The 26,319-nt window shown below is 42.0% G+C and overlaps 1 protein-coding gene across 1 annotated transcript in view; it reads right to left on the reverse strand.

The window, feature by feature from the left end:
• Positions 1-1,795: 1,795 nt before the first annotated feature.
• Positions 1,796-26,319, reverse strand: part of PAICS (phosphoribosylaminoimidazole carboxylase and phosphoribosylaminoimidazolesuccinocarboxamide synthase) — a gene marked incomplete at both ends in the record, with an annotated part of 42,191 nt that continues 17,667 nt past the window's right edge. The window contains 15 exons of the mRNA XM_080343851.1: positions 1,796-1,962; positions 2,683-2,841; positions 3,823-4,003; positions 4,105-4,188; positions 5,453-5,566; positions 5,653-5,832; positions 6,539-6,717; positions 11,050-11,247; positions 11,885-11,905; positions 11,948-12,952; positions 13,082-13,157; positions 22,166-22,356; positions 23,409-23,474; positions 24,884-25,285; positions 26,004-26,075. Of these exons, the coding sequence (XP_080199977.1) occupies positions 1,796-1,962; positions 2,683-2,841; positions 3,823-4,003; positions 4,105-4,188; positions 5,453-5,566; positions 5,653-5,832; positions 6,539-6,717; positions 11,050-11,247; positions 11,885-11,905; positions 11,948-12,952; positions 13,082-13,157; positions 22,166-22,356; positions 23,409-23,474; positions 24,884-25,285; positions 26,004-26,075 (3,095 nt within the window). The remainder of the gene's footprint in view (positions 1,963-2,682; positions 2,842-3,822; positions 4,004-4,104; positions 4,189-5,452; positions 5,567-5,652; positions 5,833-6,538; positions 6,718-11,049; positions 11,248-11,884; positions 11,906-11,947; positions 12,953-13,081; positions 13,158-22,165; positions 22,357-23,408; positions 23,475-24,883; positions 25,286-26,003; positions 26,076-26,319) is intronic.

Consider the following 26,319-nt stretch of genomic DNA (forward strand, 5'->3'; position numbering starts at 1 on the left):
CAATTCGCTCACTCAAGCAAGCAAGCACTCATCTCTTTTCACCCATTAATCTTTTTGCTAGTTGAAGTTAATACCACTCTCTTTTAGGAGAGCTAGCAGACAGCACACTTTCAGATGTGCTTAGCATAAGTAGGTAGGTAAATAGCTTGTTTGCCAAGACAGTGTTTGGAGGATCTTCACTTTAAAGTCAGTGCTTCCACAGGGATGGTGTACCTCCAAGGAATTTCAACCCCTTTGTCATCACTAGCCCTCACTATTATTGGTATTTCATTTAGAAATTCATTAGAAAAGCAACTGCCCTGAAGACTGAGAGTCCCAGTTATTTTGCTTTAGTGTAAGCTTTGGCCAATCAAAAAACCCTACACTTAACTCCAGAGGACAGCACTGTTGGGAGCAGTGTTTAAAGCTCTTCTGTACAGCCACACACCAGATGTGGTCCGTTCCTGTGAATAAGGCCAGCAGCAGCATTTAATCCAGTTACACTCAGGGTAAGCCTGACCACACAATCACAAAGCAGTACAAGAGGAACAAAGCAACACAGCTTGCTGTAACAGTGAAACACTCTGCTACTTGATTATCTTCCAGAAGACTGTCACTTCATATCACTCTGTGGAGGTTGTAGTGTATAAGCCTTTTACAAGAATATTACCTGACTTACAGTCCTGAAGTTACACACCACAGCTGATGGCTAGTTTTTACATGTGCTTACTGAATAAATCTCCATGAAAAAGCTTTGAATTCAATAGTTTATTTCTAATTGTAAAAGCATAAATGTTACATATATTGACTAATTGCATATTCGTCAGAATTTGTACCTACTCAGAAGATAGGCATGTGCAAAGACAAGACAGTCATGCTTAGATTTCCCCCCAGTAGCTGGTTGCTTTACTATTTATTCCCTCTTCAGTTCAGTAAAATTTCAAAAGAAACAATGAGAAAATAGAGACATATAACTAGACTTATACAAGTGTATGAAGACAGTCTGACAACATCCCATAGTCCTAGTGAAGGCAGACATCTGCCTGGTATTTAAAAGGGCAAACACTGGACTAGGCAAGAGTTACAGCAAACAGGCAACAAGCCTAGTTACAGTTCACTCAAACCACTTGTATTTATAGCTTGTTAGGAACAAGAGAATTGGTGTAAACTTCATCACATCATTCCAGAAGATATCAATGGGGTATGCATACACATACATCAAAAAAAGAAAAAGGGGGGGCAACAAAACCAAACACCTAAAACATGTATGTAAATACATTATAAGGCAAGGTGTTTTTTTTTTATTTCAGTCTCTTAAGACAGACATGTTTCCAGCCCCCTTTCCTATTAGTATAGCATATTTGCCACTTTATTGCTAAAGAAAGCATACCATCATTGCAAGCAGAACCACATCAGCATTGGCTTTAGTTAGCAGTCCAGTTGAGTTAATAAGGTTCAAGACATACATGATTACTATGGAAGAATATTCCTATTACAGAAACACAGAAGACTAGTTGAATTCTATTTAGATCACACCAAATCATTCTCTTGACATAATCTGTAGTTAACAGTATATGCTAAAAAGCAAAACAGCACCATTTTGGAGCAACAGAAAGTGATACCTAAAATACTACTCCCCCATCTTTTACCAAGTTGTTATATTCAAATAATACACAAGGGAAGGATGAGTACACAATAGACTTCATATGCTGTTGTATGCAGGACTTTGGAGCTCATCCAAATGTAAATTCTAGTATGAACAAATATGCACGCCATTATCTTTGTGTAACTAATAATAGTTACTTCTTAGTATGACTTACAAGGTGCACTCTCGAAGCTTTTTGTCAGCCTGCTTCAAGGAGATCCAGGTGTTTAACATGTTTGATCGCAGTTTGGCCCACACCAAATGGTTGTTTAACCCGAATATCTGGGCAGCAAACTGGGCAGCTCCTTCAGGTGACAGAGTAGTAGGACAGCCAAGACCTGCAGAGAAGAATATGCCACTTAACCAAAGCATGTCTTATAGTCAAACAAATCACTGCCTCTTAAGAACAATTTAAGATTTTGATTGTTTCAGCCTCCAGGAACCACATAATCTAGTTTTAAATCTACTGAAGTATCATGTGTTCCACTACTTCTAATATGACTGCTTCATGGCATCTTAAACCAAAAGCCAGCATAGCAAATGACTCTCCTTATACAAAGGTAATAGACTTCTGGGCCCCCTAGTTGCCAAGCATCCCTTCAAGTCACTAACAAAAGTAAAATATAATACAGGTAACAATGCAATAAAGAAATAGAGTTAAGATCCTACCTACACTGATTGGGGAGAAAGATCTTTTTTTAAAAAATCTTTGATCATAAGTAAAATGCAGCTCTATTATTAACAGCTCTATTAACAAAATTCAGTTTTTTAAGTCTCCATCAATATTAATCCCACCTTCAAACAGGAATATTTACCAAAAATAAGGCAAGGCTTATATCTTTCTAAAGATTATTCCTATGTAATCATTACTCTGTTTATTGGGCTTTTTGCCATCAAAAAGTCAAAGACAGTATGCAAGATACTTCTTTATTCAGTACTTTATTCAATACTGATGCAGCTATTTTTCCAGTATTTTGCCAAGTGTTTGTATATGTATGTACACAACAACAAAAACAGAGCAAGGTCAGTACCAGAACAGAATTTGAAGAACATCTTACCGCTGGGTAGTCTGAGAGAAGACCATACATCCTGAGCACCCCAGTCAGCTGAGAGTGGAGGACAGTTGACAACTGGATAAGCAGTGTTACCAGACATTACCGGACCCAAACCATTGCTTCTGCCAGCTACTGCCACAAACACTGTTGGGATTCCATCTCCTGGGTGGGGATAAAAACATATGAAGAAATAAGCAATCCGCCTTGCTCTCTACCACTTGCTTTTGTGGGAACTTAGTATCAAAGTCCACAATTCTGTTTGCAGTCATTTTCTCAATTCCATTACATAGCACTAGAATTTTGTGTCTAACTTCCTCCTTTACAGAAACATCTTCCAAATCTTGCAGCCTTAAATCTCAGCTACTGTTTACCACAGCTGACTTTAGAATATCTTATTCTGGCTCTGAGGGGAAGTCTCAGTATGAGAGGAATAGGTGCTGCTTAGCTTTGTAGAGAACACAGCCATTAAACCTTTGCATCTTTAAGCGTTCTTCTCCCTAAATCTTAACACAGTTCACCTCAAAGTAAGTGTTTCTCAACTACTGTTACCACATCTGTAGTTTCAATGAGTAGAAAGTATACTCCCACAAAGTAAATAGTTCTTATCTCTGCTCTGCTAGGCTATAAATGCTCCTGAGGGGATGTCAAGTTTTACTGTTAGGAATTTAAATGAAGTATTTTTTTTCTTATGGCATCTAAAACAATGAACAGGAATATTTTCATGAAACAGGCAGGATAACATGAGAGAAGCAACATCTGCCTTATAACTAGCACCTAAGAATATTCAGAGAGAGAAATTGCCACTCGTCCTTGTTTCAGAAGGGCCAGCAGTACCAGCAAGATGTTAAAATAAGCATATTAACATGATCAAGGCTTGGGCAAAGTAGTTCTGGTACTGGGATAAAAGCAGTAGTGGATGTAGTGGAAACTGCAGCTGGGCAGCAGGACAATACATTTCTCTGCAATTCCCTCCTTCAGTCTACAACCTGTCATTGTGTATTTAGCAAGTGTAGAACAGCATTGTAACAGCTTGGTGTTGTCTTTAACAAAAAATGGAAAAATCCCACACAAATCCTCAAATGGCTAAATCATTCTTGAACATGATATTGTTTAAATCCAAATCAGTAGTTCTTGGACATTTACCTTCATATTCTGCTTTGATCCTTAGAGTTTCATCTGGCCCTTTGTGAGCAGAGGTCACTCTTAACTCACAAGGAATTCCAAAGGTTGCACATGCCTTTTTGATTTTTTCACAGTGACTGAGGTCCGAAGGGGATCCCATCAACACCACAACTCTACCTTGGCTCTTTGTTTTCAAAAGCAACTAAGGAAAAGAGTGAAGAGGGGCAGAGGAAATCAAAACAGTGAGCAGGACTGAAGATGTGCAATTATTGAAGTCTAGACACATTGTCCATAAAAACACACCTCCACTCTTTCTGCAACCCATTCAAAGTTTCTCTTAACCATCTGCAGTGCTTCAGGAGTCACTTCTTTCAGGTCTCGGTAGGACTATAAAGAGGTAAAAAACAAAAACACAAACAACTTGAAGTTGATTATGAGTTTTCAGTACATAAAGCACTCATTTTGCTAACATAATTTATAATACCCCAACTGAAATATTTATGCAGTTCCCAGCCATTCCACAGGAAGAAGAAGAGAGATTGATACAGATATAGGAGAGAGTGGATATGGAAGCAAGGAAGAGCTATTCATGAAGAACCATTTCAGTAGGTATAACAATCTTCCACATTACAATTCATGGACATTTGCAACATAAAAGGCTGTTAGCTGTGGGGGTATCAAGGTTTTAGAAGCTTCCCAAAGGGTAAATTCAGGGAAAGACATACAACTTATTTAAAATTGTATTTGTAACAAGGTGATTTCCTGCAGTGGCACTGCACTAGCCAACTTCAGATTCTGCATGATATTATCATGTACCTTACTTTAGGGAGATGAGCAAAAGCACTGTCAGAACAATTCACTCTAGCATGCTACTACATAGTTCAGGTGAAGTAAACAACAGAGCAGTTCTGCTTCCCAATTTAAAAATACTATCCCTCCTCCCACACAAACATTTTGAAATTTTTCCCTGTGGCTTACAGCCACTTTCTCTCACAGGGTCTCTGCTACTAGTCTCAGTGACTGTCACAGGAGATTCACGGCAGCAGCATTTCCAAACTGGTTCTTTCATAACTGCTTATCTGGTAATCCAGAGATATCTGACAAGTGTAGTTGCTACAAGTTTAAATACAGGACAAGTTTTACTTCAACCTTATGTTTGCAGTCCTCATATGTGGACTGGGTCTTCTAGTAACACTTACAGACAACTGAATATTGAATTCAAGCTTAACCTAAATAAATAATGAAGAAAACCATTGTCCCTGCAGATTCTTCTTCTGTATCGCCAGATCTGTCCTAATAGGGATACCATTCTGAGTAAACAGAGAAACTTGGAGGCAGACCTGGGAACAAAACTTTCTATTCTTCCTATTGATTTGTTGTCCAACCATTTTATTATCAGCCCAGCAAGTCAGAAACACTTGTTACCCTGGAAGCTCCACACTTCATTACAATAGCTCCAGTCAATAGTGCTGTTGGGCTTTCCTACTGAAGATATATAGGCAAAGGATTTTTTTTCTACTATAAACCAGATAATCAGCTATGTAATGAGAACAGGATTGGACATTAGGTACCCTATGAGCTACTCTGTAACAACAAAAAGCCACTCATTTCCCTTCCCAACTGACTTAAAAGGTAAAGATGAAAACAGTACCTGTTTGTCCTTCTGCTGGCTTCTGTCTCCTGATGGCCACAATCTCCAAGAATCGTTATCAATAACATCAGCAAGAACAATTTCTTTTGTCAGAATATTAACACCAAATTCAATCTAAAACAAAGGAATCCTATTTTAGGAACTATATAGCGATACATTTCCTGTTAGAACCAGGATTGTGAAAAGTCAGATTCTTATACCTTCAGGTCTACCAGAGTGCAGTTTTGGGGCTGCCATGACTTTTCCAGGATCTCAAAAATAGCTTGAGTAGAACGAGCCATAATATCCACTTCAGTCTGGCCAATAGTAAGTCCAGCAAAACAGAATTTTGCTTCAATTAGCTGCTCCTCAGACCACTGTGGATCATTATTAGCATCATCCTGTTTAGAAAACGAAAACATAAACATAATGTAATTTAATATAGCTAGAAGAGCAAAATAACCATTAGAAGAAAATACTAGGTTTTGTTTGTTTGCTTTTCAAAAAACAAATCCAGGCTTCAAACTAATATTTGATGATCACCACTAAAAAACCAAAAGTGACAGCAACATTGAAAACACTCACTGTAACACCTCAACATCTTTAAAAGCACTTCAAGTTTGGACAGTGCCCCAAGAGTGACAAGGTACACTACAAACAACACTCTAGGTCATAGTTCACAAGACACTTCTTTCAGCATGCATACCCAAAGAAGTGCTGAATTCTAAGTGACTAGCTAGCTACTTATACTCAGTGTGCCACGTACTATTTATCTTAATTCAAATATATCAATACATCCATTTCAACTGATGCCTTAGACTTATGCCTAAAAAGTCCTTATACTTTATTAAAAAATACATATTTTATGTACAGTGTGGCTTGGTTTTCTTTGATGGCCCTGTATGCCAGTATCGCATTATATACACTTTAGATAAAACCGCTGTTAGACAAGAACACAAGAAAACATTAGAATGGCAAAACTACCAACACTAACAGGATTGGTCAGCCACTACTGCTACTTGCTTTATTTGCGAGCAGTTTTAAGGACATAATACAAAATTCTAGCTCTATTTAAGTTTGATTAATATCACAGGAAAGGAAGCTTACCTTGTAAAACATCTCAATTTTGGGTGGGTAAAACTTATATCCTTCTTTAACACCAGGGTTTCTTTTGAGGAAGGAGCCAGTAGCAATTCTTCTGCACACCCATTCAATTGGGATCATTTCACAGTGAGCGGCTATGAATGCTGTGTCACTCTGTTTCCTAACAAAAGCTGTTTTGATTCCTAAATATAAAGATGGCAGCTTAGTTCCATTACCAGGCACAGTCCACAGCTGAAACAAGTCACAAACATCTTTAAGTACAACTTCTTATCTAGACTTCTCTTCAGGGTATTTTAAGACCACTCTTGCCTTGCAAAAGGTGATCAATGCAGTTACCTTCCACAACTCATTAGCTCTGCCAGTTTTATCATGCAACATTTTCCTGTAGCTCAGAACCTTATGCCCTGGTCAGAAGTCCTATTCTTGCAAAATTTTGTTAATGGACATTTTTAAAACTCCATCCCTCACAATGGTTTGTTTTTAAACAAAAGTTAGCAGCAACCAGGTACCAAGAAGATCCATCATAACCTGGAACAGTAATTGGAGGCTTTCAGAGAAGTTTAAGAAAGGCAGCAAAACACAAAAGTATGGTAGTCTTTACTACTTAGTTGAATAAAGGAGGATGGGGCAGAGAAAATGACTTAGTCCTCTCTTCCATTTCAAAACAACATCTATTTAAAGCATTACATCTTCAGGGACAGCCAACATGTGCAGATAGCCACTGCAAGTGCAAAATGGCTTTGTTCTATTTCACTTTTGACCAAAGTCCCACTTTTCTCCCCTGAGGACAAGACAACGGCCAAGCCCAACTGGTATCTGCCAGAAACAGAAAAAGGAGCTGTATCCAGTCAAAGCAAGAAGTAGCTCTATTCCATTCCACACCCAGATCCATAAAGGAAGAGTTAAATCTTAAAATATAGTATTAACATTGACTCTTCTGATTTTGTTGCATTGCCCTCAATGGCAGAAGGATTTAAATAAACAACTGCATATTATGTTACTTCTAAATCCAAGCATTAAGGCCCCCGCACGGTTTACTACTACATTTTTCATCAGTGCAGATGTGTGCTTTTGAAGGGCTAACTTCAGTGCTATTTTAAAGGATAAACTTTAACAGAACTTTGTAAATCATCACCTTTGAAAGAGTAGGTTAAGAAGAGTTGCACAAAGCAAACAAACGACTCCTACAATGAAGCATTCACGTTATCTGCAACTTATGCCAATCAAATAAGCAAACTGCTGAAGAACCCCGAAAGTTATTCTGTTGCTTTAAAATGCAGCTGCAGTTTACTCTGCATGTTTTTCCACAGCACCTGAAGTTACTGAGTACAAAACACTTAAGGATCTTCGAGGTGTCTACAGCATGGCTCCTTCACAGCTAAAGTTAACAATCAAAATATTTAATATCCTACAGAAATTATCTTCACTACTGCGTATTTAAGAATTAGGCAAAACAACTCATTAATTGTTCCTAAACAAAACCTAGTAGTTTTGATCAACTGCACATATAATCAGAAAGACCTTGGAGGCTTCTTTGTACTGCATGCACAATAGGCTTCCCAGGAAATCCAGCAACTGAGGATTATATTGAATTACTTGATCACAGTTTTTTCTTTCCCCATCAACCCATTTGCAAAATATGTTGGTCTCAGCCCACATTTTAAGACCAGCGTGCATATAAATTTGATAGACAGAACTCTGTGGAAACCATCTTTCTCTTCCCTGTGTATGCAACACACTAGGACTTTACTGTTTGACTATCTGAGAATTATTACTACACCTAACAAATAATACAACTTTTGGAGTAACTCAGCTGGTACTTGAGCAGTTTTTGTGTGAATGCTCCAAAGTGCAACGAGCACACAGCTCTAAGACGTTTTAACCAAGTTCACTGATACCTGTATTATAGTACTGTTTGCAGACTCAAGTTCAAAAGCTCAAGATCAGAGCATCCTGACATATAGGAAGTCAAGGAAGGGAGCCGGGAGACCTGTGTGGTTAAACAGGGAGCTGCTGGGTAAGCTCAAGTGGAAAAGGAGAGTTTACAGGTCATGGAAGGAGAGGCTGGCCACTTGGAGAGAATATAAGGCTGTTGCCAGAGGATGTAGGGAGGCAGCTAGGAAAGCTAAGGCCTCCTTAGAATTAAACCTAGCAAGAGGGGTCAGGGACAACAGAAAAAGCTTTTTCCAGTACGTGGCAGATAAAACTAACACCAGAGGCAATGTAGGCCCACTGATAAATGAAGTGGGTGCCCTGGTGACACAAGATACAGAGAAGGCAGTTACTGAATGCCTTCTTTGTCTCTGTCCACACTGCTGGAGGCTGTCCTGAGGAGTCCCGTACCCCTGAGGCCCCAGAGGAAGTCAGGAAAATGGAAGAGTGTTCCTTAGTTGATAAGAACTGGGTTAGAGAGCAATTAGGTAATCTGGACATCCATAAATCCATGGGTCCAGATGAGATGTACCCTCAGGTGCTGAGGGAGTTGGCTGAGATCATTGCTGGACCGCTCTCCATCATCTTTGCCAAGTCCTGGGAAACGGGAGAGGTGCCTGAGGACTGGAGGAAAGCAAATGTCACTCCAGTCTTCAAAAAGGGCAAGAAGGAGGACCCGAGTAATTATAGACCGGTCAGCCTCACCTCCATCCCTGGGAAACTGATGAAACAACTTATCCTTGGTGCCATCTCAGGGCATATCAAGGAAAAGAAGGTCATTAGAGGCAGTCAACATGGCTTCACCAAGGGGAAGTCATGCTTAACCAACCTCATTGACTTTTATGAGCATATAATCAGGTGGAGAGATGATGGCAGGGCAGTGGATGTGGTCTATCTTGATTCCAGTAAAGCATTTGACACAGTCTCCCACAGCACCCTTGCAGCTAAACTGCTGAAGTGTGGACTGGACGATCGGGTAGTGAGGTGGACTGTGAACTGTCTGAAGGAAAGAAGCCAGAGAGTTTGCTGATGACACCAAACTGGGAGGAGTGGCTGACACGCCAGAAGGCTGTGCTGCCATCCAGCGAGACCTGGACAGGCTGGAGAGTTGGGCAGGGAAAAAATGTAATGAAATATAACAAGGCAAAGTGTAGAGTATTGCATCTGGGTAGCAACAACCCCAGGTTCCAGTATAAGTTGGAAAATGACCTGTTGGAGGGCAGTGTAGGGGAAAGGGACCTGGGGATTCTGGTGGACAGCAGGATGACCATGAGCCAGCACTGTGCCCTTGTGGCCAGGAAGGCCAATGGCATCCTGGTGTGTATTGGAAGAGGGGTGGTTAGTAGGTTGAGAGAGGTTCTCCTCCCCCTCTACTCTGCCCTGGTGAGACCACATCTGGAATACTGTGTCCAGTTCTGGGCCCCTCAGTTCAAGAAGGACAAGGAACTGCTGGAGAGGGTCCAGCGCAGGGCAACAGAGATGATCAAGGGAGTAGAGCATCTCCCTTATGAGGAAAGGCTGAGGGAGCTGGGGCTCTTTAGCCTGGAAGAGACTGAGGGGTGACCTCATTAATATATAAAGGGTGAGTGTCATGAGGATAGAGCCAGGCTCTTCTCGGTGACAACCAATGATAAGACAAGGGGCAATGGGTATAAACTGGAACACAGGAGGTTCCATTTAAATTTGAGAAGAAACTTCTTCTCAGTGAGGGTGACAGAGCACTGGAACAGGCTGCCCAGGGGGGTTGTGGAGTCTCCTACTCTGGAGACATTCAAAACCTGCCTGGACACATTCCTGTGTAACCTCATCTAGGTGTTCCTGCTCCGGCAGGGGGATTGGACTAGATGATCTTTTGAGGTCCCTTCCAATCCCTAACATTCTGTGATTCTGTGAAAACTCACCAGCGCAAATTCCTCTTCACAACTTGCAACCTTCTCTGTCAAAGACACTCCGAAATGCTTTCTCAAAAAAAGGTACTGGTTCCATTTTTGGAAGTGTGCTGCAAAACTTACTTGAGTGACTCAAGTTAGTTATATGCTCCATGAAAAAGTATTCCTGATGCTAGCATCAAGTTGGGTCTTTCATGGCAAACATTAAGTTCCTGATAGACTCCATACAGACCAAAATATAAAATACTCCTCTAATTTTATCTTTCAACACTCAGGCACAAATTCCACAAAGCTTAGACAGAGTCTGGTAGTGCCACTAACTAGCAGTGATTTCTGTGCAGGCAGATGTAGCAAGAAATTTGATGAAGAGCCCATACAGTATTACAGGCAAGGGGGAAGCAAAGAACTAACAAAGGTAGAGAGGAGAATCAGGGGTGTGTCCAAACAAGCAGGAGAAACTATCGTAGTGTTATCTGCGATTAGAAGATTACTTCAGATGGTCTCATGTTCCAGGTGAACAAGTCACCCACCCAGCTCTGCAGTACATGAGAGAAATATGTAACTAAAAACTAATAGAAAAGACACGCAAAAAACCCATCGGAGCCTCAAGGCAGGACAAACAAATACATATAATACTGTTTTGTAACAACATCTGTAATATGCAGACATGTATTCTACTTTTGAAATACTTACCAGCTTCCTGAAGCAACTGAAACACACAGCTAGTTGTTGTATTAGAAATGGCAGCCTTCCCTTCCATTCGGTCTTTCCTGGCTGCATTTCCCGCTGTTATTTGGTCTTTCGACTGCATGAGAACACATCCCGGAATATCTGGCAGCTCGTACACTTCTTTTGTTTTACCTTCATTAACTTTTTTACCAAGTTTCAGGTCTAAAGAAAGAGAGAAAAAAAAATCAGTTTCAGATTCAAATAAGTTTTTAACTTCTGCATGCAAGCCCAAGCTCGCAAACTTTATCAGCTGCATGCAAAGTGAGACCCAGCAGGATCCCGCGCTGCAGCCGATGAACGCGACGAGCACGCCAAGCCCGCACGTCCAGGGCAATTTGGGCAGGTTTTGCTTTTGAGCAGTCGCTCAAAACCTGCCCGGGCGCCTCCGGCAGCACGAGGGATGCGCCGTTAACGGCAGGCAGCGTTTCGCGCTGCGCTCCTTCGGACAAGGCCGGAGCTGTGGAAGCCGAACGGGGCGGTTGGGCAGCGGCAGCCGCCCGGAGCCTCCTCCGCCCGGAGCGGGAGGGGACTGAAGCTTCGGCTCGAAGGGTTCACCTGCCCCTCGCTGCCTCTCCTGCGGGACGGGGGAACGGGGGGGCTGTGGTCCCCTTCGGGCTGGGGACAAAATAAACTTAGGAAAGAAAAATGAAAACTTCGCGAGGAAAGAGCTCGCTTCCAAGAACCTACAAGCGGGAACCGGCCCGTCGGGAGCGGTGCCCCTCGACACCCCCCATGACCGTCACCGGCCCAACGGCCGCCCCCACCCCGCGACTCGTCCAGCCGGGGGCCGGACAGTTACCTGATGCTGCGGGGGCCATGGCTGCGGCAGCGGGAGCAGGCACCTAGGGCACAGAACACAGACTCAGCACACGCCGCCGGCCGCCGCCGCGGGGGTAAGAAGCAGCCGGCGGAAGGGGCGGGCAGGCGAGGCGGCGGGCAGCGGCGCCGACCGCCAATCGTCGCCTAAGGCGGTGGGGACGGCCCGCGCCCCTCTCCGCCCCGCCAAGCCCCCCGGGCGAACCCCGGCCGGCCGTCCCCGCCCCAACCTCCGCCACCCCCGCGCAAACACGGCCCCGGCCCGCGTCCCGGCCAATGGCGGCGCCGCGCCCGGCCCCCGGCTGCCCGCGCCCCTTCACCTCGCGGACAAACCTTGCCCCCGCGAGGACAGCGGGTGCGGAGTCGCGGGCCTGGCGGGGGGCGGGGGCGGGGAGGGGACGGGACGGGACGGGACGGGCGAGGCGGCGGTGCGGGCCCGCGCGCCCTCCGTATGTAAATGAGGGGCCCGCGCCGATAGGCGACCGGCGGCTCCGCGCGGCGCGGCGCTTTTGGCTGCGCGCGGCGCCGGCAGCAGCGCGCGGGAGCCGGCAGAGCGGGGCCCGGGCCGCCCGCCGCCACGTGCCATGGAGCTGGAGGAGCTGGGCATCCGGGAGGAGTGCGGCGTGTTCGGCTGCATCGCCTCCGGCGTGTGGCCCACCGAGCTGGACGTGCCCCATGTGATCACGCTGGGGCTGGTGGGGCTGCAGCACAGGTAAGGGGGTCGGGCTGTACGGGGCCGCCGTCTGAAACCGGCGTCTCCGTGGCGGGTCCGGGGGTGGTCGTGGCCCCGCGCCGGCACGTGCAGCCGGGACGGGAGCGGCGCGGCCGGGGGATTCCGCGCTTCGGAGCGTCCCGTCCCTTCCTCCCGCTCCGCGCCGGCGGGGGAGCCGCAGCAGCATCCCGGTGGCGGAGCGCAAGGAACGCCCCACCGCCTCCCGCCCTCCGGGCCGGCCCCGCTGAAGGAGCAGCTCTCGGACGTGCTTTGGACTCGGCTGCATCTCGCTTAAGTCGCATCCTCCCCCACTGCCGCCGGGCGTGCGCACGGTCCGCGCTGCCCGGGGACCTCCGTGCGCGCAACAAGGCGGCGAGGATGTGCCCCGTTCAGCGGGCGCTGAGCCCGCCGCCCGGCCCGGCCGACCAGCTCCGCCGCCGCCGTGTCACATGGGCGCCGACCCCCTGCCGGAGTCGCGGCGAGGCCCGGCCGGTTTTCGCGGCGTTACTCGGGATACGCGAAGTGTAACCCGCACCGATCGACACTACCGAAACGAAGTGGTTCTTAGGCATTTTTAGGCGCCTACGAGCCATAATTGTTTGGATTAATCACCATGATATAATAAAACTTCTTTTCTACCCGCCGTCTATGGTGATCTAAAACTGAATGGATCCACTGTGATCCGTGTGGATGCGGAGCCGCAAAATCAAGTTTGGGTTCTGCTTCTGTTTGGTATTCAAAGTAATTATGTTATGCACTGACATATGCCAATCATTTTTTCAGGGGTGCCAGAAAGGTATTCTCTGCCTTGTTGGGAACACATGCACAGCCAAACACGCACACGCTAGTTTTTTACTATATGTTAGGCTTCTACAGTACAAATACCTATATACTATGCTTAACTCTGCATTTGCAAAAAGTGAGCTAAACAATCACATTCCTGACAGGTTGGGGAGGTGGGCTTCTCTGCACACGCACTGAATAGATAAAATGACATTCTATGATATGTTCTTTATATTTTTGAGGTCACAGACCTGTAAAGGATGCTCTGAACTTTTTTTGGACCAACAATAGAAGATTGTTCACATTGAGATCTTCTGTTTAGTACACCTGAGTTTCATGTAATTTTACTGGTGAAATGCTGCATCTCCCTACATTACTCTGATATCCTAATAATTTTCTTTGGGTTGCAGATGTATTAGTAAACAAAATATATGTTTGCCAGTGTCCATCAAAAATGTTTTTATTGGAAATGATAGAGCTGCAAAATCCAAGTAACAAAGACAAGTAATCAGTAGTCTCATTTTAGGTCATGTCATTTTTCTTTGAGGAGGCTCGAAAAAAATCGTACCTCATTTGTGCTTACACAGATGGACATGGAGTTTCTTAGTTGGAAATAACATGATTGATGTATTTTCATTACTTTGCAGCTTATTATCTCAGTTTTAATTGCAACCTCATTTAATGGTTTTCCAATACACTTTTTTTTTCTTCTTTTTTTCTTTTTTTTTTCTTTTCTGATGGGCACTTGACAAGTCCCCCTGTGTAGGACACAACTGCAGACAGTAATACTAATGTTGTAATTGAAACTGTAAGCAATTTACAAGTTCCACAGGAAGTTACACACTCAATGGTGTACAAGCACTACCTCTGATTCTGATCTTCTGCCTCAGTAGTTGTCAAACATTTTAAGGGACCCTTTCTTAGAGGCATTATTGCATCTATAAAGTGGAAGCCTGTTCAATTAGGTATACCTTTGCAAGCACTTAATAACATTATATTAAATAGCTGAAATGTTAATGTTCCCATTTCCATATTTAAAGTTTCTCTCTAACCTTTTTACATTTTTCCTACAGTGAGGTGTAGAAAAGGTATAATCCCTATCTGGAAATAAAAGGATAACACCTATTTTTCTTCTTTTTTTTTTTTGGAATGTCTATTGAAAATCAGAATTAAGATTTAGCATTAACTGTATCATTTCATTAAGCCCATTCCTTTAAACTTATAAACTAAGAGATGTCTCTTAACCATGTTCCTCTAAAAATAAGTAAATATGAAAGAGAGGTATGGTAAATATTAATGGGCAGCCCCAGTCAGCTCTGAGTGACTAACAGAAATTTGATTGACCACTAGAAAATACAGTCCTTAAACCTGCCTTCAAATTAGTAAGGATCTCTAGGTAATGAGTACTGCCTTCAGGTACTTTTATATGCAAAATAGTCTTGTGCAATAGTCAAATTACACAATTTGGCCCTTGATTCATCTTAAATTTAAAAAACCCAGAATATTCAGGCATGGCATTGTATCAAACCAAATTTTCTAGATGGCTTATCCACAAAGAAGAGGCAGTTGTTGGGGAACATATTATAATTTCTAATATTTGAAATCTTATCTGTGTCCATAAAGATCCAGAGTATTTGTTACATGCCACAAAAAAGCATGCAGCATAAATTCCTTGTGCTTCATGTTCTGATACAGCTGGTTGCAGCAATGTGAACGACTTTGCCGTTTCTCATAAATGGCCTAAAATTAGATGATAGTTTGTATTACGGTATTAAAACAATATTACAGCACTGAAGAGATTTACTTCAGTAAAGATGTTTGTAACTGAAAACTTGAAACTCCATGCACTGGATCAAGCCACCAAAATATGTAGGTGTGTATTCAACGGCATGTGTTTGGGTGGTGCTCTTTGTTTCACTGAAACTGTTCTGCCTGGAAAATCAGGTGTGTAATTGTAAGCAAGGCTCTTGAGCGGGCCCACAATTAGGTATATCATGAAAGACAAAAGAGAGACTTGGAATTTCGCTATCTTGACATAAGGAACAACTTTAAAAGTTGCATGTTTGTTTTGTTTTTTAATTAAAATGCAGCTGCTAGATGATTGAGGCTTACATTTGTATTATTTTGTAGCAGAAGTTAGAACATGGGGTTTAATTTACTTTTACTTTATAATGGTGAGCTGTGAATTAAAATGAAAACCAGTATATTCCTACTCACAGGTTAATCAAGGCCTTCCACATGCTTAAGAACATTGTATCAATTTAGGACCATTTGAAAGTGATTTTCATCTAGTTTTAACACATTTTACAGCTATGTTAGCAGTGAATTCTCGTTATGTTTGAAACTTTAAAGCTGCTAAAGCTAATGCTGTTACTCCAGCATCAACACTAACAAGGCTTAGAAGTGGAGATTCTAAATTATCTTTACAATTTGTGAGCCAGGGAACAAAGTCACTGCAAAATCCACTGACAGCAGGCCAAAATAAAGTCAGAGGGTATTGGTAAGGAGAGGACTTTCTTGGGGGCGGTGAGGGAGGAGGAGTACTTTGAGTTACAAATCTATTAAACGTCATTTGAGTCCTTGACCCAGACAAACTTGTGAAGTTAAACTTGGAACATGTGTGATTTCTGTTAACTTTTTGCAAAATTGCTTGGAAGGTATTTTTGGCAGTAATACTGTGTACTGAAACCTGCGTGTATCCAGCTTTGTACTGATTTTTAGCAAAGGCCTTTAAAAGGCTTCTTCTGTGCAGGTGGAAGTCCTGTTGAGTCAGGGAATACTCCTTGTCCCAACTCAGCTGGGTCTATGTATAGAATTTCTTATAAGAATCAAAGTAAACAAAGAGTGGAAGCTTGGCCAGCATGCTTTTTTGATACTTTCCCTGTTATTGTCCAGTGTTGAAACCCACACAACAGAATAATCACCAGTGTAAGTTAAGAATTTTTACTTCTCTTTCAATCTAGTAAAATTACTGGTTGCTTCCCATTAACCATTCTTCCAAATACCTACACTCTATAGCATAATGACAGTGTTTATCTACACTTTACATACATCATCTTTGGTACAAGATAGATTTTTTTTAAGGCTATTTAACAAGCTATTGGTATCCTATCTTACATGGTGAATCTTTAAAACAAAAATCTTGACGTTGCAATAATATTTGGATGGGAAATTTCTGAGGAATGTGGATATGCTACAGGTAAAGATCCTGATAATGTGGTTTGCAACATGTGTACCTCTTCATTACATCTCAAGGACCCATTATGGGTTCAGCACGTCCCCCATCCCCAGATGCAAGAACTGCAATGTTAAATGTTTTAATTGTCTAAATGCGAAATTACTTAATTAACCATATTTCTATCTAAATTCCCCATGGAATATACTGGATGACATGTTTGTCTAGCTAGTGACTGAATCTGTATGCTGTTTTACCAGAACATTCATGCTGTATGTGCTGGTAACACATTCCTGAATATTTAAGAGACACTGAATGTGGATATAGAACACTTAGTTCTATCTTGGTTTACGTTTTTAAGCCATTCTGTGCTACTAGCTGCTGACAGCCCAGTATAATTACAAAAAGCCACAAAGATTACTCCTGCAGGAAGAGAGGAGTGAAAGCTTTTTGCTGTGGAGAGCTGTTTTGGTTGTTTTACATAACTTCCTGCAGGGCTTAGGTTCCTGCATGCTTGGTTTTGGAAAGTGAAGATAATCCAGATTTCCATTCCATCCAAGTTCAAATCTCTTAGATGTACATGTCACAAAATGCAGTTTGGTCTTAGCTCTTATCTCTGGATGTGGAGTGACGAACTGGAATGAGATAATGTAAGAAGGAGTGGGAAAACCAGGAGGGAAGTGCCAAAATGTATATACAAGAGGACATTTCAGAGACAGCCATTATGTTTATTGTGGCCAACAGGCTTTCCATTACATTGACCTGGCCATAGAGCTAGAGTGAGACTGTTCATTTCTCTTCATGTGGCTTGTAGTTAAGTCATCCATGTAGGCATGATAATTTCCAGTAATTTTCATGGGATTGCTCTGTTGGCTTGTCTTCCCATGCCTTGAATTTGAGCCTAATGGATGGAGGGAGGATTGTACACAGCACAGGAGGTTCATGCTGGGTAGTTCAGTTCAAATAAACTGTCCTGGCTGCTCTTTCTGCCGTGTCTCACACTGCTTTTCTTGAACTTAAAAAACAGGGTTGTTTGGAGAGGCTTTTTATTAGGTTAGTTTTAATTTAAATCAGCTCTGTCAGTTGGTTAACCACTTGGCCACCTGAGTGCTTGTGCCAACACACAGGAGACCTTGCTGCAGGAGAATAAACAAAGGGTGAGAGTCTGGAGGGAGAGTCTTTAATCCAACAGTGATGGCGATAGTGCATGTGGATCCACCAACAATGCAAACATCTCTGATCCCTGAAGCTCATTTTCCACTCCCTTGGCCCAAATATAGTTTGGTCTACCGGGAAACAATCTAAATGGGGCATTCGGAGGACTTTCCAGGGTAACAGCCCCATCAAAGAGGTGTAAAGTGATGCATTCATCTCAGTGAATGGGTGCGCTTTAGAGAATAATGGAGCTTTTTAATATAGGTCAGAGTGGTGATTGCTCCACTATCTGCCAAACCTCAAAGATTTGAGTGTCACCATTTGCAAACTGTGGAGGAGAAAGATTTGCCCTAACAGTAATGGGAATGGACCCCTGCTAACAGTGCAGATATTTGAGGAGGGAGAAGAGCAAAGATTTTTTTTTTATATAGGATAACTACTTTTGCCATTATTACTTGGTGTTAGTTTTTATTCTTAGGATGGATCATTTTCATGATTTAATTTATATTAAGATTCCCTGGAGCAGTTACATGGAAACAACTTGGTCTGGCCTTTCTGCTAAAAGGAACCATGTTGTGGATCTATGTCTGAGAAGGCCTCTGCTCCCACACCCTTTCTATCTCATCATAGTGCTCTCATGGATAACCACTTAGCATGTGTCAGATGGTGTCTCAAGTTCCATTTAACTTGGCCAGAAGTGCACCTAGACTAAAACTTGTGTTGCTGTAAAGAATGTAAAGGTGTGGTCCCACAGCACAAGTGGATATAAAAATAACACTGGAAGGATGAGCTGGATTAACTAATGCTATTTTTGAAGGGACTTTTTTTGATAAATCCTTCACTCTAGCAGTTGCTCATTGTCACTAGCATGGGAGATGCTGTCAAAAGGAGACAGACTATAGCTCTGGACAACTGCAGTTCTAAATATGCCACATTCCTGTTGTCTCTAAGCAAAAAGTGATGCAGAATCATAACTACAACTGCAGTGAAGAAAGGTTGTCTTGATGCCACTTTGATCAATCTATTTCAGCATCATACATATTCAGGTAATTGTTATCTGTATAAATAAAAACATAGATATTAGATGATGCAAATGCCCCATGCACTTTACATCTTCAAAAATAAATGTGAATAGCAGGCAAGAAGGACATAGCTTTCTGACAAAGCAATTACAAAAAGCAAGCTATGCTTTGCAGTTGCAAAACAGAATAGAAGTGGAATCCCACACAAAGGGAGGGCCACCCTCTTTGCACATTGGTCTGTCAGGTAAATCCTGCTCCCTGGAAAGTTTTATGAGGAAAAAAAAAACCTTTTACTTGGAAAGCCGCTTGTGTTCTTATTTTTCTGTCAGTTATTGCGTTGCGTCTACCCTCTAGTGTTGATATGAACAGTTTCCAAGTAGAGACTGCAAGTGTGCTCTGCGATTCTCTGCTCTGACCTACTAAGAATGTAGACAGTCCTTTGCTTCAGTGCTTTTGTGCAGTTCTCACCTGAAAACAGCATTTAAAACCAGATGCATATTTCTTTAAAGATTTGCTTATTTTAATGAATAAAATAAGTCATTTTTTTATTTTCTGGAAGAAGAGGAAGTGTTTTGGGGAACACTGTACTGAATGACAGCAAAGTTTCTGAAAGATGGGGATCCTTATGCATCACTCAGAATTTTATGTGAAATTTGCTATCTTTGCAGTGACAACTGCCTCCCTCAGGTCAGGCAGTCACACTGCAACAAAAACAACCTTTCATCTCCTCAGTGTTACGGCTGGCACATCTGAGAACTTGCTGGGTTGCTTCAACTCACTAACTACACAGAAAACCACTTCTTTTTTTCTGCCAACTGGGCTAGTCTTGTGTCATGTTAGTGAGCTGAATTATATAGGTGATCCAGCAAGCATCAGGTTGCTCAGAGTAGACATATAGAAAATGGGATCTTGTTGCAATGAGTTATCAAATCAGCTTCAGCTGCTTTGTGCAGTTTCAGCCTTGCACTCATGGAACAGAGCAGGTAGCGCAGAACGTGTAAGTTATCCACATTATTTTCAGTACGGTTATTTTAAAACCTTAATTTAAATTTAAAGTGAACTAAACCATTTAAATGTGCTGGAGTTAATTAGGGTTGGATCACACATTTTTCTAGCTCACACGTGGAAGGAGTAACCTGTGAATTTAGTGCTGCTAAGAATGGCGAGGTCTTCAGCTGGCTTAGCGTGTTCTAGAAGGATACCTGACTGTGCCATGATGGCGGGGACAGATGCTTTGTTTGCCTACCAAGGACAGCAGTTCTGCATGCAAGTAATATAATAGATGTGAGTTCAAGGATGTAAATAATTAATCATAGAGCAGGCAACAAAGCACTATATCCAGTAATATCTTCTGTGGAACATTTTGTGAAGAGGGACTTGGGTGGAATTTAGGCCTCTGTGTATAAAAAAAAAGTGGTGGCTGTTGCAGTAAGGACTTGACTGTTTGACTTCAGCTGTGCCCTTGTGTGTGCCCAGAACTACCCTAGCTTTGGGTCTATGCCTAAAAATGACTGAGATCCAGAAATGAGTTGTTTTGCTTTAATACACTGAAAGGAAAACCCTGGAAATGCATGGCTTGCAGGCAGTAAAGGTTGTTATAGAGTACTGACACAATCAGAAAATGCAGTAGTGGCTAGTAAGATTTTGCAGAGTAATGGTTAGTTATGGCATGGTATTTTTCACTATGTCATTGTTCCCTGCACTGTTTCTATGTTTTTTGTACTTCGTTTGGTTACTGGACAAGGCAGACCCCTTGCTCAGTACAGAAAAGGTACCAGAACCCATACCTGCCATGTCCAGATGAGCATCAACTTTGTGTACTTTCTTTCTGGCTCATTGAGTTCTCTCCAGTTCATTGCTGCACAGCACCATACCTTCAGCGGGCAGGTAGGGATGGCCCCCAACCCCAGCACAGGCAGGTGGTGAGGCTAGCAGGAGGGTAACTGGATAAAGGAAGTTGTTTTCCCCACCAACCTTGCTTAACCAAAAAGAAGTTCTCTTATGGCTTCAACTGGTTAATTGCAGAGGACTGACTCACCAGGAAGGTCATGGAGATGGTAACTGGAAATGATGGGATGAAATTTTAACTGTACATGTTTTCTTTGATCAGTCAAAGTGTTATTTTCTTTCAATTAAACCTATTAATTGTGGGATGCAGGTGAGCCAAGGCATGTAGGCAGAAGTTATATCTTTTATTAGACTAGCTGACATCACTGCCAAAAGCTCATAGTTAAGGATTATGATGGGAACTCATACTTTACAGAATTACAGAATGTTGGGGATTGGAAGGGGTCTTGAAAGATCAGCTAGTCCAATCTCCCTGCTGGAGCAGGAACACCTAGATGAGGTTACACAGGAAGGCGTCCATGCAGGTTTTGAATGTCTCCAGAGAAGGAGACTCCACAACCTCCCTGGGCAGCCTGTTCCAGTGCTCTGTCACCCTCACTGAGAAGAAGTTTCTTCTCAAATTTAAATGGAACCTCCTGTGTTCCAGTTTATACCCATTGCCCCTTGTCCTATCATTGGTTGTCACCAAGAAGAGCCTGGCTCCATCATTGTGAGACTCACCCTTTACATATTTATAAATATTAATGAGGTCACCCCTCAGTCTCCTCTTCTCCAAGCTAAAGAGCCCCAGCTCCCTCAGCCTTTCCTCATAAGGGAAATGCTCTAGAACTGGACACAATATTCCACGTGTGGTCTCACCAGGGCAGAGTAGAGGGAAAGGAGAACCTCTCTGGACCTACTAACCATCCCTCTTCTAATACACCCCAGGATGCCATTGGCCTTCCTGGCCACAAGGGCAACAGTGCTGGCTCATGGTCATCCTGCTGTCCACCAGGATCCCCAGGTCCCTTTCCCCTACCCTGCCCTCCAACAGGTCATTTTCCAGCTTATACTGGAACCTGGGGTTGTTGCTACCCAGATGCAATACTCTACACTTTGCCTTGTTATATTTGATTACATTTTTCCTCACCCAACACTCCAGCCTGTCCAGGTCTTGCTGGATGGCAGCGCAGCCTTCTGGTGTGTCAGCCACTCCTCCCAGCTTGGTGTCATCAGCAAACTTGCTGATAGTACACTCTATTCCCTCGTCTAAGTTGTTGATGAATATATTGAATAGTACTGGTCCCCGTACCGACCCCTGAGGGACTCCACTAGATAGAGGCCTCCAACTAGACTCTGCTCCACCACGACTCTTGGGCTTCTTTCTTTCAGCCAGTTCACAGTCCACCTCACTACCTGATCATCCAGTATAATACCTTGTTTAATTTAAATCACGAAAGGTGTATAAATTAAAGGGGAGCAACCATATATTCATGTGGGTGACCGACACTCATAAATAAGTATTTAATTTCTTACTATCTGAGAGAATCTCTTTGCATGCTAATTTGGCAGAAAGTTCAGTGAACCAACCTGTTGTATGGCAGCTGGATCAGCATACAGCTGTGTTCTGCTGAGGTCTTGCATTTCTTCCTGCTTACAAAGCCTTTCTAACAGTAACTTTTTGCCTTCTGTTACTGTGTGCACTCTCTCTGTTAATAGTTTTTGGAAGTCAAGTATGGTGTTTTCAGAAGCACTTTTCTTAAGTGGAACAGGTGACACCTCTGTGGACAAAAGCAAAGTATGTAGTTAGAGGGCACAAGTCAGTGAACTGCTGACATGGAAATTTAGCACATTCTGCATTCTCTTAATGCTGTTCTTCTGTTACACTCTTGGCAGGTGTTGCCTGATGTTGTGTAAGGGTCATTGTATAACAATGGAATGAAGCAGACCTTGTGAAATTCAGTCATACTTGAAACTTTCAGTTTTGCCTAGCTACTGCCTTCTGCAAGATGTACTTATCTAATGGGCGATAAATGAAAGTATATTTAATCACATAGAGTTAGTCCTGTTAGTACAGTTTGTGATGGTGTGCTGTGCAGGCTGAAGTCAGAAATGTGGTGTTCAGATCTGTGTTCATCTATAGACAAGACATAATTTTAGTATTAAAAACAGGGGGGAGCCTCCTAAAAATCTTAAGTTTATCATCTTTCATGGTTGGACTTTTTATTTAGGGCCTGACAATTCTGCCAGAAAGAAAAACAGCTCTGTATCAGACTACATGCTGCATATTCCTATCCATACCTTCATTTTTTTCTCTCAGTGATTCTACACTGTATCTTCTCTTTGGAATAGATGTCTTAACCTGTTTTCTCTTGCACAACATGCTAGACATTACATGTCTGAACACGTGATTTTTCCTCTAATTTGCTGACACATGGTACAATATGAGGAAACCACACAAATGACTGTGATATTGTCCCTATTTTCCTCTGAGCAGCACAGGTAATTAAGACGTCTTTTAAAAAATATTTTTATTTTTCCCTTGTACTTGATTCTTATAAATCAAAGACGTATTTCCTGATGTTTACCTCATTTATATCAGGGATGAGGACCGAAATAAAAATGTTGCAGTTTTTCTTAGGCCCACATTTTTATCAGGACTCTTCTTTTGCAGATTGTTGAAGGTGAGAGAAGAATGCTCATTTGGAGCTTGATGTTTAAGTTCCAGGAAATTATTATTTTTTTTTTTTTTTACACTGAGTACTGGAAACTAGAATCTGGAATCTAATTCAACAGCAGTGTATAGATGCTTTAAAAAGTCAGAGGCTCTTACCATCATTCCATGTTTTTCTCTTGATACCAAAGGATCCTGTATTTCCTGTAGCATCTCTCACTGAAACTTCAAGAGAAAGGCAAAGTGACTAAGTATTTTGCAAAGATTCCCAAAGCACAGTCAGTCACACACCAAAAAGCTTTATACTACAAAAGCAAATGCATTGGGACAAGTGACCTGGAGCAATGAAAAACTTCTAGAAAAGTTAGGTGCTGGGCTGCCCCACAAAATCAGGGTGGAGACACATTTACTTGGCACATGCCTTGAGCAGCTTAATAACTAAAGCTTCTTTTCTGAAAGGTTATTGTTTTCCTGTCTCCTGCATCAGCACAGATTACACAGTCCTTTTCTAGCATGCTAAAATGTAAAACAGCCAGGTTGGCTCAAAAATTCTTGGTGTTGACAAAATCCATTCACAGAGAGCAGAAATGAGTAGTAATATCTTCACGTTTTGGATTTGGAAGAAAATGTGTGTCTCAAGAATGTGACCAAGCACTAGAATGAGGCAGTGGTGTCATCCCATGGCTGTGTGGATGTCATTCCAGCCACAGCTAACAGCACTACTGTTGGACACCACATTATGGCTCATGAGTGAGGACAGCTGGCTTTAGCATGGCTCCTGCTGTTTCTGCTCAAGCTGTCCATTTGGCCTCCGCTGCAGAAACGGTTCCAGTCCTCAACTAACATTTGTGATGTTACAAATTATCTAACATATTGAGAAAAATCAGAATTAGTTCTGCTTTACCATAACTCACTGAGCTTTAAGGTGCAGTGGTTAAGTTCATTCTGCAAGAGCATCTGATCTGCCTGGAGCAAGGGCAGGTGCCTCTGAGAGCTGGAGCAGTTGTCCTGTCATGAGCACCCTTACAACAGACAGAAGGTTGGCTGTGTGGTTCCTAGATCAGAAGTCTGTTGGTACTAAAGTAGAAGCCAACTCTATTTAGAAAACTGATTCTGCTTTAGCAAAATTAATAAAATGATTACAAATGTTCAAATAAACATCACTGCCCTTGACTTTTCTCTCTCTTGATTGTGCTGTGAATTGAATTAATGAAGTCTGCTTTTTTAGAGACCTTGTACTTTGCTTGATCATTACAGATTTCTGCAGTTCTAACTGGTATGGGCTTGCAACTCCTTGTCCATAAGACTCCACACACCTGCTTGATCTGTTCTAAAACCTGTGACCTTTACTACACCATTTCACCGTATCTCACTTAAACTTCCAAGAACACAAAGATTCTCCAATAACACTGAACACTTCAGATGCTTTCACTTTTTGTTAACATTTTCCCTTCTAAACTCCTCCGAAGACCATTTCCATTCGCAGAGTATTGCCTACTTAACTGTGCAGGTACAGGTTCCTCAATTATTTTCCCTCCCCATTCTGGCCACATATTGCCTCCTACATTATGGGTCAACAAACAACTTCAAGTTTCATTTTACACATTTTATCTCATCACTGAAGTTTTTAGTACCTGATAGGAGGCTTGAACTTTCACATCCCCAGCTCGAGGGACCAAGAGGCTGTCTTCTTAAGATACAGTCAACTTCATCATAAAATCTCATTTTTCTCCTGGGATTACCAAGATGCTCATATTCCTTCTGCAGTACACGGTATTCATACTTCAGGTTCTTGTACTTTGTGCGACATTGTTTCCAGTCTCTGTCTATGCCACGTTTCATTAACCTTCTGGCAATTTCCTCAAATATTTCTTTATTTCTTGTGGCCCCTTCAAGCATTTGTTGTATCTTTTCATCTGACCATATGTTTATCAGAGCTCTGACTTCATTATCACTCCAGTGTTTTCCTGCTCCAGTATCATTAACTGTAATAACTTTAAAGTGATTTTGTGTTTCTTCCAAGTGAATGTGATTGTCTGAAAATATAAATGAAACAACAACTGAGTATTGCTGAATATACATACGTTAAAGTGTAATTGTAGCTAATGATTTGGTAACAAGCTGAAGGATAAATTAATGTTTATAATAATCTCATTAGGAAAATCTTTTAACTTTGCAATCTTAATATCCATACATGATTATATTTCTCTTAAGTATGCAAAATATGTATTATAGCAAGTGAAATCTCTTGTTTCTCCAAGGCATATAAAATTCCACATTTTGTCAGTGCAATTTTGTTGCTGTTGTTGTCAAATTAAAGACAGATGTATCCCAGTGCTACAATGCAGGAAAGCAATAGACCTTAAACTTTAAAAGCAACAGTGTATCAGCAGTGATAAGAAAATGTCTTTCTGGTATGGTATCATATTAGAATGGCAAGGGAAAATATCATACAACTGAAAATGCTACTGTGGATTCAATAGAAGAAAAAAAACGGACTTCCGTGTTCAGAAGTAGGCAGATGCTGCTCATCAGAGAAGTATAGAATGCAAAGTTGAACTACAGTATTAATGCAAGTTTTGCTCATGACAGAGAATAGAGCTATGAAACTAATTTTTAAGTTTAGTGATAAAGCTCGACTGGAGTCAGAAAAGTAGAGCTGTGTTTACAATAGACATCTGGTTGCTTCAGCTTTGGTACTGAAATTAAAATGCGATATTGTTTCAGCATAAATGCATGGCAATTAATACTCACCTGTCTCAACTATCCGTTTTGCTATGGGTGTACAAGATCTGTCTTCTGAGGTAGTGCTTATAGAATCATCATCTGTAGAAATACACAGTTTTAAATAAAAGAGACTTAGACAAATAAATTGCTAATATTATTGTCATCCTCTGCAAGTAACACCTGTCTTCAATTAAAAATGTTGTAACCTATTAGTCTAACCCATTAGTTACAACAACTCTTCTGCCTCATGAGTCCCTAAATCAAATTATTGGCATTTCTCATAAGTCAAATCTTTCTTTCTGCCCCTGCATCCCCAAAAAGGCAGCTGTGGATGCCAACACAA

This window comes from Nesoenas mayeri (assembly GCF_963082525.1).
Source record: "Nesoenas mayeri genome assembly, chromosome: 4".
NCBI classification, from domain to species: domain Eukaryota; kingdom Metazoa; phylum Chordata; class Aves; order Columbiformes; family Columbidae; genus Nesoenas; species Nesoenas mayeri.